At 43.5% G+C, this 19,083-nt stretch overlaps 1 protein-coding gene across 1 annotated transcript in view; it reads left to right on the top strand.

The window, feature by feature from the left end:
* The first annotated feature begins 1,142 nt into the window (after positions 1–1,142).
* The window catches only part of gle1 (GLE1 RNA export mediator), a 59,338-nt gene continuing 41,397 nt past the window's right edge, over positions 1,143–19,083 (top strand). The window contains exons 1-3 of the mRNA XM_072565982.1: positions 1,143–1,257; positions 2,766–2,978; positions 12,207–12,320. Of these exons, the coding sequence (XP_072422083.1) occupies positions 1,159–1,257; positions 2,766–2,978; positions 12,207–12,320 (426 nt within the window). The 5' untranslated portion in view covers positions 1,143–1,158. The remainder of the gene's footprint in view (positions 1,258–2,765; positions 2,979–12,206; positions 12,321–19,083) is intronic.

The following is a 19,083-nucleotide window of genomic DNA, read 5'->3' on the forward strand; positions in this document are numbered from 1 at the left end:
AGGGGTGGGGTCTGAGGGCGGAGGTGCGGGACGTGGGCGAGATGCGTTGGACCGGCACCACTCCCCACCTCTTCCTCTGCTACAACCCACCCTCCCATTCTGGCACTTTCCCCTGCTACCACAGGAACTGTAAAACCTGTGCCCACACCTCCTCCCTCACCTCTATCCTCTATCTATCTAAAGGAGCCTTCCACATCCATCAAAGTTTTACCTGCACATCCACTAATATCATTTAATGTATCCGTTGCTCCCGATGTGGTCTCCTCTACATTGGGGAGACTGGGCGCCACCTAACAGAGCGCTTTAGGGAACATCTCCGAGACACCCGCACCAATCAACCAAACCGCCCCGTGGTCCAACATTTCAACTCCCCCTCTCACTCTGCCGAGGACATGGAGGTCCTGGGCCTCCTTCACCGCCGCTCCCTCACCACCCGACGCCTGGAGGAAGAACGCCTCATCTTCCTCCTCGGAACACTTTAACCCCAGGGCATCAATGTGGACTTCAACAGCTTCCTCATTTCCCCTTCCCCCACCTCACCCTAGTTTCAAACTTCCAGCTCAGTAACTGTCTCCTTGACTTGTCTGACCTGCCTATCTCCTTTTCCACCTATCCACTCCACCCTCTCCTCCTTGACCTATCACCTTCATCTCCTCCCCCACTCACCCATTGTACTCTATGCTACTCTCTCCCCACCCCCACCCTCCTCTACTTATCTCTCCACGCTTCAGGCTCACTGCCTTTATTCCTGATGAAGGGCTTTTGCCCGAAACGTTGATTTTCCTGCTCCTCGGATGCTGCCTGAACTGCTGTGCTCTTCCAGCACCACTAACCCAGAATCTGGTTTCCAGTATCTGCAGTCATTGTTTTTACCCTGTACCATTCTTGCGTCTGTCTTGATGAGGAAAACCTTCTGCAAAGTGCCTGACCTTTCGGCAGTAGCCATTGTTTTACATATCTTCAGCAACTGCTCTCTTGATCTGATATTCTTCGTAGTCCTTTAATAAATCCAAAAGGACGTTTATTTCCAGTCTCCCACGGTACGTCCTGACCTGAACACTGCGCCGCTGCCCCAGTTACCATGACGATAGCGCGGTCCCAAGGTGAACCGGAAGCGGTTTAGGCTTTCTCGGGCTTCCGTTTCCGGCGGTGGGAAAGATGCCGGCGGAGGAGAAGCGGTGGGAGACGTTGGACGCTCTGCGCAACTCGGAGAAAGGGCGGCTACAGTACGATTCGCGATGGCTGGAGGAGGGAGAAGTGAGTGCGGCTCATGGAGGAGGGGGGTAAAAGCGAAGCCAGGCCTGACCCTGACCCCCCACATCCCGGGCTTGACCTCCTCTTCTCCGCCACATTTCCCTTCTCCTCTCCACGTCCCATATCCCACCTCAGTCCCATATCCCTTCTCCCAACCTCTCCCTGTCCAATATTGGTTCTCTTTCTCTCCCCCTACATGTCTCCCTATTTTACGCTTCTGTTGCCCCTACTGATGGGTAATTATTTATGTTTTGTGGCAGTTGTCTCTAAAAAACACATTGTATTAATGCAAGCTGTTGCTTTCACAATTACATGAAGAAGGGCTCATGCCCGAAACGTCGATTCTCCTGCTCCTTGGATGCTGCCTGACCTGCTGCGCTTTTCCAGCAACACATTTTCAGCTCTGATCTCCAGCATCTGCAGCCCTCACTTTCTCATAACATATATCAAATTGGGAATCAGATGCCCAAATGTAAACCCAAACATTTTCTGTACTGAGAGTCTTTCACAGAAATCGAGCAAATGAAGAGTTTGATCAAGTTAATATGAAGTAAATAAGGGCAATAAAGAAATACTTACATATCCGTAGCACCATTCGCAACCTCATGATTGCAAAAGAATGTCACAGCTAATGAAGCTATTTTGGGAATGTAGTTACTGATGTAAGGTTAAAAATGTGGCAGCTAATTTATGAACAGCAAGCTCCCACAAACCTGATTCTCCTGCTGTTGGTTGAAATGTAAGTATTGCAAATCATAATTTAGTTCTGAACCTAAGTATAATTGAAAAATAAAATTCTGAAGCTTTTTGTGATGCAGGGCATTTGTCGAATATCAAATCAAAGAGCACAGCATCCAACATTAGATTTGTGTCCATAACTGAATTGCATTTACTAAACAATCTTGAATGGGTAAAAGTATGTTGGAAATCAATTTAAGATTGATATTTGCTTTCACAGAATGGCGCACTTGCATAATGGAAGCTGCATATATTGACACACCACGATCTGTTCTTTGCAGCTGGAACATGTGCACCCATTGTATCTATTTCAACTTAACAAAACAGACAGTGGATGTTTTTGGTTCATTCCTCTGAGTGAGCCTTGACCAATCAACTTGCCTGGTTTAAATTTAAGTAAACCTCACCAGTTAACTGTCGATCACCATCTAACTGGTGCATTCTGTATGATAATACCGCGTTACACATTAAAATCCACCTACCAACCAATCATCCTTCTTTACTCACTACATAACATTTTGTTCCCATTACATTGGTATTCTTGTGAATGTCCTGATGACTGCCAGATTTAAAAAATTGACAAATGTGCCTTTTTGTTTTCTGCTTACCCTGGGTACATATTAATTTTGGCACTGTAATGAGAGAAAGTGATATAGCATTTTTAAAGAGAAAGATTTTATCACTTAAGAAAGTGATTGAATGTTATAACTATTTCCCCAGATCTCAGTGATTAAAAATCTTAAGTTTTACTTAGTTTTATTCTCTCTTTTCAGGATCTTTTACAACAATGCAGATCTTCTCCCAAACTCTCTGTCAGTTCAGCATGGGTATTAGACCACCTTTTCCAACCAGAAACTGAAACCAACACTTCTGAGAGTTTAACACCCCTGATCTATGGCTTCACCAATGATGACCAGCTCCAGGAGCCATCTGTTCCTCCTCCAGACCAAAGAACAGAAGAAGAAACAACTAATAATACTGTTCAGGTATTCACCTACTTTCATTCAGATATATTGATGTTATTGGGCTGGTAATCCAGAAACCTGGATTAATGATCAATGACAATTGGTATTTCATGGAATGTAAGGGACAGCTATGTCAAAATATGAAGTTGGTTAACTAGGCATAATTTCAAAAGTTGCAAAATATATTCTGAAGGGTGAGGACAATCATGCAGATGTTCAAATTAACAAGTTGATAGAATGGGTGAGCAAGTGGCAGATGAAATTTTATGCAGCAATGTATGAAGTGATTCATTTTGATAGGAAAAGTGCAGAGTGACAGTATGAAATAGTACTGAGTTTTAAGGATATAGAAACACATGTAAATCATTGAAGTGGCTGGGCAGGTTGACAGAGCTGTTGCTGCGGCATCTGTTTATCTTACTCAATGTCTCTATTAACAAAACCTATGAAAGAAAGGAGATGCTGTTAGACATTTTTCATCAACCTGTTCAGATATGTTAATGACACATTTCTGGAGCAGGGCGGCATTGTGGCTGAGTGGTTAGCACTGCTGCCTCACAGGCCAGGGACCTGGGTTTGATTCCACCTTGGGCAATTGTCTACGTGGACTTTCCACATTCTTCCTGTGTCTGCATGGGTTTCTGCCAGGTTTTCCAATTTCCTCCCACAGTCCAAAGATATGCACGTTAGGTGGATTGGCGATGTTAAATTGCCCATAGTGTCCAGGGATGTGCAGGCTAGGTGGATTAGCCATGAAAATGCAGGGATATGGTAAGAGATGGGTCTCAGTGGGATGCACTTCAGTGGGGCGGTGTTGACATGGTGGGCCCAATTGGCCGCCTTCCACACAATAGGGATTCTGAGTCGAGATGGGATTGGATCAGGAACTCCTGACCCAGAAGTAGGAACATGGCTACTGTACTACAAGAACCTCAAGATTATGTTAAGCTTGTTTAAAGCTCAGTTTGTGTAGTCACTTCAGCTGTGGGTACCTCACTGCAGGAAGGATGTGAAAACATTAGAGACAGTGCAGAAAAGATTCCAAGAGTGTCCCAGAATGAGGTGATTTAGTCACATACATTAGAGAAGTTGATTGTGGTTTTCTTGGACAAGAGAAGGTTTTAACAAGATTGAGTAGAGGTGCTCAAAACTATGAAAAGTATGGATAGAGTTGGTAGGAGGAAGAAAACTTTCAGTTGGTGAAGGGATTGAGAACAAGAGGGCACCAATTTAAGGCAGTTAACAAAAGAAGCAATGGAGACATGAGTAAAAGCTATTTCATGCAATAGACAATAGACAATAGGTGCAGGAGTAGGCCATTCAGCCCTTCGAGCCTGCACCGCCATTCAATATGATCATGGCTGATCATTCCTAATCAGTATCCTCTTCCTGTCTTATCTCCATAACCCTTGATTCCACTATCTTTGAGAGCTCTATCCAACTCTTTCTTGAATGAATCCAGAGACTGGGCCTCCACTACCCTCTAGGGCAGAGCATTCCACACAGCCACCACTCTCTGGGTGAAGAAGTTTCTCCTCATCTCTGTCCTAAACGGTCTACCCAGTATTTTTAAGCTGTGTCCTCTGGTTCGGCACTCACCCATCAGCGGAAATATGTTTCCTGCTGCCAGAGTGTCCAATCCTTTCATAATCTTATATGTCTCAATCAGATCCCCTCTCTCTTCTAAACTCAAGGGTATACAAGCTCAGTCGCTCCAGTCTTTCAGTGTAAGGTAATCTCGCCATTCCAGGAATTGACTTCGTGAACCTACGCTGCACTCCCTCAATAGCCAGAATGTCTTTCCTCAAATTTGGAGACCAGAACTGCACACAGTACTCCAGGTGTGGTCTCACCAGGGCCCTGTACAGCTGCAGAAGAACCTCTTTGCTTCTATACTCAATTCCTCTTGTTATGAAGGCCAACATGCTATTAGCCTTCTTCACTACTTGCTGTACCTGCATGCTTGCCTTCATTGACTGGTGTACATGAACACCCAGATCTCTCTATACTGCCCCTTTACCTAAATTGATTCCATTTAGGTAGTAATCTGCCTTCCTGTTCTTGCCACCCAAGTGGATAATCATACATTTATCCACATTAAACTGCATCTGCCATGCATCTGCCCACTCACCTAACTTGTCCAGGTCACCCTGTAATCTCCTAACATCCTCATCACATTTCACCCTGCCACCCAGCTTTGTATCATCAGCAAATTTGCTAATGTTATTGCTGATACCATCTTCTATATCATTAACATATATTGTAAAAAACTGCGGTCCCAGCACGGATCCCTGCGGTACCCCACTGGTCACTGCCTGCCATTCCGAAATGGAGCCGTTTATCACTACTCTTTGTTTCCTATCAGCCAACCAATTTTCAATCCAATCTAGTACTTTGAACCCAATACCATGCACCCTAATTTTACGCACTAACCTCCTTTTGGGACTTTATCAAAAGCTTTCTGAAAGTCCAGGTACACTACATCTACTGGATCTCCCTCGTCCATCTTCAGAGTTACAATGAATCATTAGGACCTGGAATGCACTATTTGTGTGTGTGGTGAGGGGCAGATTCAATTGTGGAATTTGAAAAGCAGTTGGGTTATTTTAAGAAGAAGAATGTGCAGGACTGTGGAAGAAGACCAGAGCATGACATGAGTTAAATTGCTTCTCCAAAGATACAGCACAGATGTGAGGATCTGATTGGCCACGTCCAACGCTGGAACTATTCTATGACCTGAAACTGAGTTTAAACCCAACATGACATTTGAAGAATTTACATTCAGCTAATTGAGTAAATGTAAAATGAGAAGCTAGTATCACTAATGGTTACATTGTAATTGGCAGATTGTTGTAAGAACCCATCCTATTCAGTAACATGTTTTGGGAAGAGATCTGCCATCATCCATATGCAGTATGGCCTATAAATGATTCCAGTCACACCTCAATAGCTGATCCTTCACCGTCTGGTGAAATGGTCTGGCAAGCCACTCAGTTGTATTTGAGGAGGCAGCTCACTGCCACCTTCAAAGGTAGTTAGAGATGAGGAGCTAAATGCCTCCCTTGGTAATGTTGCCAGCATTCCATGAATGCATGAAAAGAATTTGCGCTACCTAATATAATTCCATTTCATTAAATGCAGTCTACTATGGTATGATTCATCATTGGACGTTTACCGCGTATGATCCACAGACTGTTTCTGTTGTGTTAGTATTTAATCATTCAGTAGCTCATGCTGCGTTGCATGTAGTCATAGTCATAGAGTCATAGAGATGTACAGCATGGAAACAGACCCTTCGTGCCCATGTCCCTCCAAACCCTTCCTATTCATATACCCATCCAGATGCCTTTTAAATGTTGCAATTGTATCACCCTCCACCACTTCCTCTGGCAGCTCATTCCATACACGTACCACCCTCTGAAAACGTTGCTCCTTAGGTCTCTTTTATATCTTTTCTCTCTCACCCTAAACCTATGCCCTCTAGTTCTGGACTCCCCGACCCCAGGGAAAAGACTTTGTCTCTTAATCCTATTCATGCTCCTCATAATTTTGTAAACCTCTATAAGGTCACCCCTCAGCCTCCGACCATAGAGATGTACAGCATGGAAACAGATCCTTTGGTCCAACTCGTCCACGCCGACCAGATATCCTAAATTAATCCAATCCCATTTACCAGCATTTGGCCCATATCCCTCCAAACTCTTCCTATGCATGTACCCATCCAGATGCCTTTTAAATATTGTATTTGTGCCAGCCTCCACCACTTCCTCTGGCTGCTCATTCCATACACCCACTGCATGAAAATGTTGCCCCTTGGACCCCGTATAAATCTTTCCCGTTTCACCTTAAATTATGTCCTCTACTTTTGGACTCCCCCATGGCAGGGAAAAGACTGTCCGTTGACCCTATCTATGCCCCTCATGATTTTATAAATCTCTATAGCGCCTCACAGCACCAGAGACCCGGGTTCAATTCCCACCTCGGGCAACTGTCTGTGTAGAGTTTGCATATTCTCCCCGTGTTTGCGTGCGTTTTATACCGGGTGATCCAGTTTCCTCCCACAGTCACAAAGATGTGCAGGTTAGGTGAATTGGCCATGCTAAAATTGCCTGTAGTGTTAGGTGTAGGGGAATGGGTCTGGGTGGGTTGCTGTTCGGAGGGTCGGTGTGTACTTGTTGGGCTGAAGGGCCTGTTTCCACACTGTACGTAATCTAATCTAATCTATAAGGTCACCCCTCAGCCTCTGATGCTCCAGGGAAAATAGCCTCAGTCTATTCAGCCTCTCCCTATAGCTCAAATCCCCCAACCCAGCTACCATCCTTGTACCATCTGAACCCTTTCAAGTTTCACAACATCCTTCCAGTAGCAGGGAGACCAGAATTGCATGCAGTATTCCAAAAATGGCCTAACCAATGTCCTATACACCTGTAACATGACCTCCCAACTCCTATTTTCAATGCACTGACCAATAAAGGCAATCATACTGTTGGAGACTTTAGCCCAATTAATCAGAGATCACAAATGCACAGATCGGACTGAGAACTGACCAGGATTTATTTAACAAACAGCGATATTGCGGAAGAGACTTGACCCCCACTGAAACGGTCACTGACAGGCTGTTCAGAAGGAACCACAGCTTTTTTTCCTGAACAGAGAATACAGTGGAGTTTTATACCATTACAACAATGAAATGTGAGTTATGAGACAGTGGTGTGAGTTGTACAACAAAGAGAAATAAAGTTCATTGAAAAGATTCAAGTGTCCAGTGTCTGATAATAAGTTTCTTAATTGACTTAGGAGATTCCGATCCTTGTCTAGAGTATGTGTTAGTGGGTTTCATCCAGGTATCAATGTGTTTGTATTGTTGAGGGGGCAACAAAGTACCTTTGGTGTCTCCTTGTCTGGGTACCCTTTATGAAGTCTTGACTCCTAGTGGGAGCAGCTGTGCCCTAAGGACAGAGGTGCTGGGCTATTGTGGTGTGTGAGGCTCATTATCAGTTAATCTGAAGAAGTATATTTTCTTGGTCTGGGCTGAATGAGTTGTGTCCTGAGGTATGTATGATGTGGGGTGGCAGGTTTGACCAATATGAGGCATTGTGGATAGGTTCAGTGGCTAAGTGCCGACATTTTGCGTTGTGGCCATGTCATTGGGAGGCCGGGACCCGTATTTTCTCCCACACATACCAAATGCTTTCTTCACTATTCTATCTTCCTGACTACACTTTCAAGGAACTATGAACCTGCACTCCAAGGCATCTTTGTTCAGCAGTACTTCCCAGGACCTTACCATTAAGTGTATAAGTCTTGCTCTGATTTGCCTTTCCAAAATGCAATGCCTTACATTTACGTAAATTAAACTGCATTGGCCCATCTGCTCAAGGTCCGTTTGTACTCTAATGTAATCTTCTTCTAGTCCACCACACTTCCAATTTTGGTTTAGTGGTGCTGGAAGAGTACAGCAGTTCAGGCAGCATCCGAGGAGCAGCAAAATACACGTTTCGGGCAAAAGCCCTTCATCAGGAATAAAGGCAGAGAGCCTGAAGGGTGGAGAGATAAGCTAGAGGAGGGTGGGGGTGGGGAGAAAGTAGCATATTCAAAAACTCTTCTTCCATCATCTGTCAAGCAAGACAGTTCCAAAGTTTCATGACCCTCAGAAAAATGTTGGCCTCATCTCTGTTTCAAGTAGGTGACCCCTTAAAAGGTAACCATAGTTTACTGAAGAACGCAGAAGGCTTGCCAAGAACAGCACCAGGTATTTGGGCGACCGAATCAACACGGACATTTACTATAAACCGACCGACTCCCACAGCTACCTAAACTACACCTCCTCCCACCCTGCCCCCTGTAAAAACGCCATCCCATAGTCCCAATTCCTTCGTCTCCGCCGCATCTGCTCCCAGGAGGACCAGTTCCAATACTGTACAACCCAGATGGCCTCCTTCTTCAAAGACCGCAATTTCCCCCCAGACGTGGTCGACGATGCCCTCCACCGCATCTCCTCCACTTCCCGCTCCTCCGCCCTTGAGCCCCGCCTCTCCAACCGCCACCAGGACAGAACCCCACTGGTCCTCACCTACCACCTCACCAACCTCCATATACAGCGTATCATCCGCTGTCATTTCTGCCACCTCCAAACGGACCCCACCACCAGGGATATATTTCCCTCCCCTCCCCTATCAGCATTCCGAAAAGACCACTCCCTCGTCAGGTCCACATCCCCCACCAACCCAACCTCCACTCCCAGCAACCGCAAGAAATGCAAAACTTGCGCCCACACCTCCCCCCTTACTTCCCTCCAAGCCCCAAGGGATGCTTCCATATCCGCCACAAATTCACCTGCACCTCCACACACATCATTTATTGCATCCACTGCACCCGATGTGGCCTCCTCTATATTGGGGAGACAGGCCGCCTACTTGCGGAACGTTTCAGAGTACACCTCTGGGACACCCAGACCAACAAAACCAAATGCCCCGTGATTCAACACTTCAACTCCCCCTCCCACTCCACCAAGGACATACAGGTCCTTGGACTCCTCCATCATAGGACCATAGCAACATGATGTTGGAGGAAGAGCGCCTCATCTTCCGCCTAGGAACCCTCCAACCACAAGGGATGAACTCAGACTTCTCCAGTTTCCGCATTCCCTCCCCCCCCCCCCCACCTTGTCTCAGTCAAATCCTCGATTTTCTTCCTGACCTCTCCGCCCCCACCCCGTTCCGGCCTATCACCCTCACCTTGACCTCCTTCCACCTATCACATTCCCAATGCCCCTCCCCCAAGTCCCTCCTCCCTACCTTTTATCTTAGCCTGCTGGACACACTTTACTCATTCCTGAAGAAGGGCTTATGCCTGAAACGTCGATTCTCCTGTTCCTTGGAAGCTGCCTGACCTGCTGCGCTTTTCCAGCAACACATTTTCAGCTCTGATCTCCAGCATCTGCAGTCCTCACTTTCTCCACCAGTTATGAGATGTCAACCTTGTGGAACTACCAAACAGAATGCACAATAAATGTTAGAGTGAAGCAATCCCAGAACCAACTGATCAGATTTAAACTCTGCACTCCTATCATGTCCATTTGTAAATGATGGTGGACAATTAAACATCTCACTGAAAGTGAGGAAGGGTCACTTGACCCAAAATGTTAACTGATTTTTTTCCACAGATGCTGCCAGACTTGCTGAGCTTTTCCAGCAATTTCTGTTTTTGTTTCTCACCGGAAAAGGAGGTTCAGCAGATATCCCTATCCTCATTGATGGGAGAGCCCAGAGGTGCCAAATGGATGTCACATCTCCGCCTCCTCCAGAGATCCCCAGCATCACAGATACCAGCCTTCAGCCAATTTGATTTATTCCACATGATACCAAGAAATAGTTAGAGGTTTTGGATACTGCCATGACTAAGGTCCTGATAACATTCATGCAATTCAACTGAAGATCGCTATTTAAAGTAAAAATTAACAACTGTGTTTTTTAAGAAGTCGAACAGAGAATAACTAACTAACCATGGGCGGCACAGTGGTTAGCACTGCTGCCTCACAGCGCCAGAGACCCGGGTTCAATTCCCGCCTCAGGCGACTGACTGTGTGGAGTTTGCACATTCTCCCCGTGTCTGCGTGGGTTTCCTCCGGGTGCTCCGGTTTCCTCCCACAGTCCAAAGATGTGCAGGTCAGGTGAATTGGCCATGTTAAATTGCCCGTAGTGTTAGGTAAGGGGTAGATGTAGGGGTATGGATGGGTTGCGCTTCGGCGGGGCAGTGTGGACTTGTTGGGCCGAAGGACCTGTTTCCACACTGTAAGTAATCTAATCTAATCTAATCTAATCTAAAAACAATTGTTCCCAACTCCTTTCTCGAACCTATCTTATACTTTCCCTTCTATAATACTGGTCTGATAAAATCTCCTGATTAAGATTTACCAAAAAATTCAAATTTCAAAACCAGTCAGCTGTCAAGTCTTCTCTTTGTATCTTCCACTGTTGTCTTTCCTTCTTAGGGTTTCTGCTTCACCAGTTGTTGATAGATAAAGGTACCTTTAAGAGAAATTCTGTGGGCAGTCTGCATATGTTGGTGGCTTGGCAGTTCTTCCCCCAACTATTCAATTTATCCTGGTCTTATATTCCAAAGCACTGGATCATTTCATTGGTTTTAATATTGTCAAAATACCAAATTTAAATTAATTGGAGTTTAGTATCCTGGGGCATAATTTAAACTGATTGGCTGAATCTGTTTTTGTCTCATAGCAACCGAGGTACTGCTAGGTGCTGGACCAAATGTTACATTGTAAATTCTCCAGCACTCTGTGTGCTTGCTAAGTCCTTCAACTCTTTTAAAGTTACAGTACCCCATGCACCTTCATAACATTCTCCAGTCCTGTCCACCATCTGCAAGGCACATGCCATGAGTGTGATGGAATGCTCCCACTTACTTGCTCAACAACACTCAAAAAGCCTGACACCATCTTGGGCAAGGTAGCCACTTGATTGTTTATGAACGTGGTGCAATTCAGTAACTCCACCACCAACGCTTAGTCACAGTAGAGTGTATTATCTATAAAATGCATTGTAGAAATTCACGACGTATGGTCCTTAGACAGCGTCTTCCAAATCCATGATCATTTCCATAGAAGGACACAGGCAACAGATATATAGGAGCACGATCCTGATTTGGAAATATATTGCTGTATCTTCAGTATTGCTGGGTCAAAATCCTGGAATCCATTCCCTTTTGGTATTGTGGGTCAACCTACAGCACAAGGATTGCAGCAGTTGAAGAAAGCAGCTCACCACAACTACCATCTGAAGGGCAACTCCGAATGGGGAATAAATGCTGGCCCACGACGTCCCATGAGTGATAACGAAAGTTCTAGATTCTCCCACAAGAGGATACATGCTTTCCTTATGCACTCTGCTGAGAACCCTCAGGATCTTAAATGTTTCAGTTAAGTTACCTCTTATTCTTCTGAACTTCAGTGAATACAAAGCTAGCCAGTCCAACCTTTCCTCAAAAGGCAAGCCTGGTAGATGTGGGGTCTCAATTTCCCATATAATGGAAACATAATCTCCCTACTTTCATTTATAGTTTTTACCTTGCATTAAATAACAATGTTCTGTTAGCTTTCCAAATTACCTGCTTACTAATCTTCTATGATTTGTGCATGTGGAAATTCAGATTCCTCTGCATGTCAGAGCTCTGTGGTCTCTAATCATTTTGCCTCTTAGTGACCTGTTTTATTCCTCATTCTGTTACCAGGAGGTAGTGCAAGAATTGACTCCAGAGCATACACTTTTGCTCCTTTCACCTGAAGCTACCCAGATTGAAGGCTATGTTAAAAAGTTTGAGGAAGCCCACAAATTCAAGAGCCACGTAAGTTACTGAAAATTAGATATTGCAAGCACTTTAACATGCAAATGTGATGTTATGATTGCATGAAGAGGTGTATTTTGTACTTTTTTTTATGAAGGAAGATTGAGGCAGGCTCTGAGCTGTTTGCTGCAAAGCCAGCTAAGTAAACAGCTTGTGAGGCCTTGGGATTTTTAAAAACGTTAAAACAATAGAAGCAGCTTGAATGGGTGCATTCAAGCTCCCACAGAATCGGGACTGTTTTCTGTTTTAGTCTTTAGTAGCAGTTGCTGGGGTCTCGAAGTTGGATGCGGAAGGTCTTATTCCTCTCTCTGTTACAGGTAAAAGTTCAGGTTCTCTCCCTGCTGCTAGAATTGAATGTGAGACAATCTATTTTACTGAATTTACCCTTGCCAGGGGTGTGTTTATGGGATGTTACTGTACTGGTATTGTTAATTAGTATTTAATATATTATTTTGTTTAGCATTTTGATAGTCGCAGTTAAGCCAATTCTTTTATTTTTTTGTATTTTAATTACAGTGTATAAATAAAATGTGTTTTGTTTCAAGAGTGGTAGCATAACCAATTGAATTGCATTTGGAACACAGTGCCTTACACTTACATTTAAAATAAGAAAAAGTAAGAGTCTAGTCTACCTTCTTAATATATTTTGAGGGATTTGATCTGGTTCATAACAGTAGTTACTTGGAAGAATATAGTATTTGATTTTCTGTCTGCTTTGGGAATGCAGCATATGCACAATATTTGATTGTTTCAGGCTTTTTGTACCATCCACAAGCAGCAAATCAGAGCAGAAATAGGCTGTGGACCTCTCATGTTTGCTTTGTAGTTCAAATGAGTCATTGCAGATCGTCTGGCTCAACTCCACTCTTGTGCAAAACTCTTGATTTCCTTAGTGACCAGTAAGAATTGACTCGAAGGTAGAAGACAGAAGGTAGTGGTGGAGGGTTACAATTCAAACTGGAGGCCTATGATGTGCCACAAGGATGGGTGCTGAGTTCTCTGCTTTTTGTCATTTTATATAAATGATTTGGATGTGAGCATAGATATGGTTAGTAAGTTTGCAGATGACACCAAAATTGGAGATGTAGTGGACCGTGAAGAAGATCTTGATTGGATGGGCCAATGGGCTGAAGAATGGCAAATGGAATTTAATTTAGATAAATGAGAGATGCCACATTTTGGATAGGCAAATCAAGTCAGGAATTATACATTTAATGGTAAGGTCCTGGAGGGCAGTGCTGAATAGAGAGACCTTGGAGTGCAGGTTCATAGTTCCTTGAAAATGGAGTCCCAAATGGGTAGGATAGTGAAAATTGTATTTGATATGCTTGTCTTTGTTGGTCAGTGCACTGAGTATAGGAGTTGGGATGTCATGGTATCAGCTGTCCAGGACATTGGTATGCCACTTTTGGAATACTGCATACATTTAGAGTCTTGCAGCATGGAGACAGGCCCTTTGGCCCAAACAGATGCATGCTGACCAAAATGTCCATCTAAGCAAACCCCAATTCCCTGCACTTGGCTCATATCCTTCGAACCCTTTCCTATCCATGTATTTGTCCAAATGCCGTTTAAATGTTATTAATGTACCAATGTCAACCACTTCTGCTGGCAGCTTATTCCACATGTATACCACCCTCTGTAAAAAGGTTGCCCCTCAAGTTCTCTTTTATTCTTTCCCCTCTAACCTTAAACTGATGCCCTCTAATCCTTGATTCAGACTGGGAAAAAGACTGACTGCATTCACCTATCCATGCCTATCATGATCTTATACACTTCTGTAAGATTCCCCCTCAGTCTCCTACACTTAAAAGAAAAAGTTAGTTTGTCCACTCTCTCCTGATGATTCAGACTCTTGAATCATGGCAATGTCCTTGTACATTTCTTCTGTATTCTTTCTAGTTTAATAATATCCTTCCTATAACAAGGTGACCAAAACTGAATACAGTACTCCAAGTGCAGCCTCACCACCGTCCTGTACAACTGCAACATAACTTCCCAACTTCTATACTCAATACCCTGACTGATGAAGACCAGTGTGCCAAAAGTCTTGTTCACTCCCCTGTCTACCTGTGACTCCACTTTCAGAGAACCGTGCACCTGAACTCCAAGGTCCCCCTGTTCCATTACATTTCTGAAGGCTCTACCATTCACCATGAAACTCCTGCCTTGATTTTACTTTCCAAAATGCAAGACCTCTTGTAAACTCTTGTATCCCCTATATACTTCCAGGGATCCCTTGGTCTGTACCTGAGCCATACTACCTCTTATTTTTCTGGTCAAAGCCTCAATATTTCTTGTCATCCAGAGTTCCCTATTCCTGTCAACCTTGCCTTTCACTGTCATAGAAACATATAGACCTTGAGCTTTAGCTATCTCACTTTTAAAGGCCTCCCACTTGTTGAAGGCCCCTTTGCCTGCAAACAAAGTATTCCAATCAACCCTTGCAAACTGCTGTCTTAGAAAGCTGGTAGCCTTACACATTTGCTAGGGAGATGTGGAAAAGGGCTTGACCACGGTGGGGGGGTGGGGGTGCCCATTTGTTCAGAAGAATCAAGGACACCTGTTCTTAGTGTCAATGGATTGGTGTAAGTAAGGTGATAACATTTGTTCACTTATGGAATGTGTGGCAGTACTTCCTTCTCAGGCCAGGGGCTGGAGTTTGTGCATATTTCACAGTTGGATATCAGATAATTAAATTTCTGGTAATTTTCTTAACAAAACTCATACTCAATAGGAAAAGAGCTTGTAATAAGCTCAGTGGAATATGCACATAACACAACAATCCTGATACATTTTCATGTATATCACACTGAGCAGATTTGAATTTAAGAAGCTCAGCTCCCTAATCTTGACTATTCTGGAAGGTGAATGTACAAGCTAGGAAAACACAAAGGCTGACATAGTAAGAAAGTTGGAAGATGCTCATGTGTGAGTGAGAGAGAGAAAACATTCTTCTGTAAATTACTTTCACTGACCGCGAGAGAGAGAGAGAGAGAGAGATTGTGTGTGTGTGTGTGTGTGTGTGTGAGAGTGTGAACGGAAGCTAGTGGAAAGATTAACTCTTTGTGGTCTGATTTGAGTGAACACTGGCTTGTAATGGATTGAATGTTTGTGTGTTGTTCGCTGGAGTTCGAGATCCAGGAATGTTATAAATTTAATTTGCATTCTAGGAATCTAAGATGATTTTAAAAGAAAAAGCCATTTTGTCGGACATAGATACTGGGCGAGTTAGCTGAGCACGGTTACCTCATGACCTTTTCCACATAGTTTAGATTAATCTGTCATTATGATGTGCCAGCCAAAGAAATTGACCATTTGGCCTGGCTTGATCAAGGTTTCCCACTTTGATGTGCATGTAGCTTAATTAGTCATGCATACTCAGACCTATCAATGAGTTTCTCTTTCTCTGCAAACTTCTCCCATTTTATTGCTTCTTATCTGATTAAGGATGTGTGGTATTTTTGTAATTTTAATACTAAAGTCTGTATAAAGACAGCTTGTTTGCAGCAATAAGGGGAGAAACCTGAGCGAGCTCTTTGGGGTAAGAGCTGGCGTCGGTACTTTGCTAATTGTTTTAGAACCTTAGCTCAAGCCTGGCTTGTAGGTGCCTGTGTTATAGTGTCACAGTGATGCAGTTGGTCAATAAAGGTAAATTAAAGACAATTTAAATTAAACTTTCTGTAAGAGTTTTATACTCTTGACTGCCACAGAGTACGATCTCCGGAACAAACCAAGAGAGGCTTACAAGTTGAGTCCATTAGAGATTCCCTGAGCCGTCTGGGATAGGTACATTAATGTGTCCAGCTCGATCAAAATTCACCTTGCCCCTCTTTAGAACTTGAATCTGTGGACCAGTTATGTCTCTCTCTAGAACTATTTAAAAATTAATAGAGCTATGGTTACTGGTCTCAAAGTGCTCCCCCACTGTCACCTCCATCACCTGTCCTGTCGAGTTTTGCCCTTTCCCAAGGAAGACCCTCTATATATGGCGAGGAAACTTTCCTGAATGCACTTAACAAATTCCACTCCAATCAAGCCCTTAATGCTCAGGCAGTCCCACTCTACATTAGGAAAATTAAAATTCCCTACTATGACAATCCTTTTGCTTCTGCAAGTCCCCCCAGTCTCCTTGCATATTTGTTTCTCTAATTCCTGTTGACTATTGTACAACCCCCAATAACATTACCATCCACTTCTTAATTCTTAGCTCCACTCACAAAGGCTCACTGGATGATTCTTCATTTGTTTCATCTCGGATTACTGCCGTGATAGTTGCCTTAGTCAAAAATGCAACCCCCCCCCACCTTCATTCCACCATCCCTGTCCTGTCAGTTCTGGCCTCCTGCCTATCAGAAGAATGTTGTGAAACTTGAAAGGGTTCAGAAAAGATTTACAAGGATGTTGCCAGGGTTGGATGGTTTGAGCTATAGGGAGAGGCTGAATAGGCTGGGGCTATTTCCCTGCAGTGTCAGAGGCTGAGGAGTGATCTTATGTATGTTTATAAAATCACGAGGGGCATGGATAGGGTAAATAGACAAGGTCTTTTCCCTGGAGTGGAGAAGTCCAAAACTAGAGGGCATAGCTTTAGGGTGAGGGGGAAAGATTTAAAAGGGACCTAAGGGGCAACTTTTTCATGCAGAGGGTGATGCATGCATGGAATGAGCTGGAGGCTGCTACAATTACAACATTGGAAAGGCATCTGGATCAGTCTATGAATAGGAAGGTCTAGAGGAATATTGGCCAGATGCTAGCAAGTGGGACTAGATTTATTTAGGATGTATGGTCAGCATGGACAAGCTGGAACACAGGGTCTCTTTCTGTGCTGACTTCAATTTGTCAATTTCAATCTTGAATATACTCAGTAACTGATCTCCACAGTTGTCTTGGGAGGGAATTCCAAAGATTCCGTATGAGTCTCATCAGTTACTAAGCTTAGTTTCTTGGGGGTCTTCAGTACTCAGCACAAAACAGCTTTGAGAATCGGGGATAGCACTTTGAAGCTTGTCAGTAACAAATTCATGTCATGGTTCTGAACGTTTGAAGATCAAAAGATAAGTATTTTGTAAGTGTGAGGGATGAACAAATAAAAGGAACAAAACAACCGAAGTTGATGATTACTGGTTGACCTAGAAAGAGTTTACTCGAAAAATGTTAGAGGAAAAACCATCTCATTGAAGCAGTGAAAGAATTTGCAAGCTAAAATATGATAGAAATAAATGAGGAGATGATGACTTGGTGATAGTTGCACTGGTCTAGTGTTGCCAAGGCACGGGCTAATGCTCTGGTGACATGGGTTGGGATCCCACCAAGGCAGCTGATTGAATTTGAATTCATTAAATCTGCATAATAAAACTAGTCACATAGTGGCAATGAAAGTATCATTGTTAAAAGCCCATCTGGTTAACTAATGTCCTTTAGGGAAGGGAATCTGTCATCCTGACCTAGACTGGCCCACGTGTGACTCCAGGCACATTGTAATATGGTTGACTCTGACCTGTACTCTGAAATGGCCAAGCATGCAACTCCATTTGACTGGATAGACTGGGTTTGTTTTCACTGGAATGCAGGAGGCTGTGGGGCAACCTAAAAGAAATTTATAAGATTGTGAATGGCACAGTTTGAGTGGAAAGCATGAGGCTTTTTCCCAAGGTGGACGGGTCAATTACTAGGGGACGCAGTTCAAATTGTGGGCAAGGGTGGAGTTTAAGAGATGTGTGAGGCAAGTTTTTCACACAAAAGGTGGAGAGTGCATTGAATATGCTGCCAGAGGAGATGTTGGAAGCAGAGACAATTGCAGCGTTCAAGAAGCAACTGGATGAATACTTGAATAGGAAGGGAATACAGGGATACGGATCCTGTAGTGAGGACAGTTTTAGTATGGAAGGGCAAAATGTGGCGATGCAGGCTTGGAGGGCCAAAGGTCCTATTCCTGTGCTGTATTCTTTGTTCTATAAATTAAGAATGTGCAATAAATGCTGACCTTACCAGCAGTGCTCACCTGTAAAGAAAAGAAAATAATTCTAAATATATAAAGTAAGAAAATGGAGGAAATGGGAACCCTGAGGAATTGAGATAAGTCTTGGAAAGAAACTTAAAAAATAAATTGGTAAACAATGTATATATATTCACATTCATAACATCTGATAGGCCTCCATTATTAAAGTAAAATGGGTGTTGACAGGGTGCTGATTTCCTTCTCTGAAATTCCAACTATTCGTACATTGCTTACATTACCAAATACCTGTAGCCTGTGTAGTCCCAAAATTGGGATACCTATTAAGAACAAACATTGACTGACAGCTGGAAATAAATTCCATTATAATAGATACAAACTGACCCTTGGTACTACTGATCCTTAAATTGCCAACTATGAGCAATCTTGAATCACTAAATATGTTTGCAACTTAAAGCGTGTAGATCATAGGTAAGAATGAGATGGCAGCAGATGAAAATAAATGTCCTGTGTAATGGAGATCTCTTTACACAGCCTGCTTAATGACAGGAAGCCATCTCTTTCAGTGATTGGATACTCGTATAGCTCTACCATAGCTCTGGGTTTCTGTACTGTAATGGATACTGGGTAAAATGATTGTCATTACAAAAAAGCTGGAAACTGCTGATCTAAGGGTTAGGAAGAGTGAAGATGTATGGTGGGAAGACTGGTCATTTTGAATTGAAGTGCAGTTGTCTGAACACATGAACTGCAAGGCAAAGCAGCTGCATTTTCTTTTTGTTTAAGCTTAATGGGAATATTTAACAG

Source organism: Chiloscyllium punctatum, chromosome 49, assembly GCF_047496795.1.
Source record: "Chiloscyllium punctatum isolate Juve2018m chromosome 49, sChiPun1.3, whole genome shotgun sequence".
Taxonomy (NCBI): Eukaryota; Metazoa; Chordata; class Chondrichthyes; order Orectolobiformes; family Hemiscylliidae; genus Chiloscyllium; species Chiloscyllium punctatum.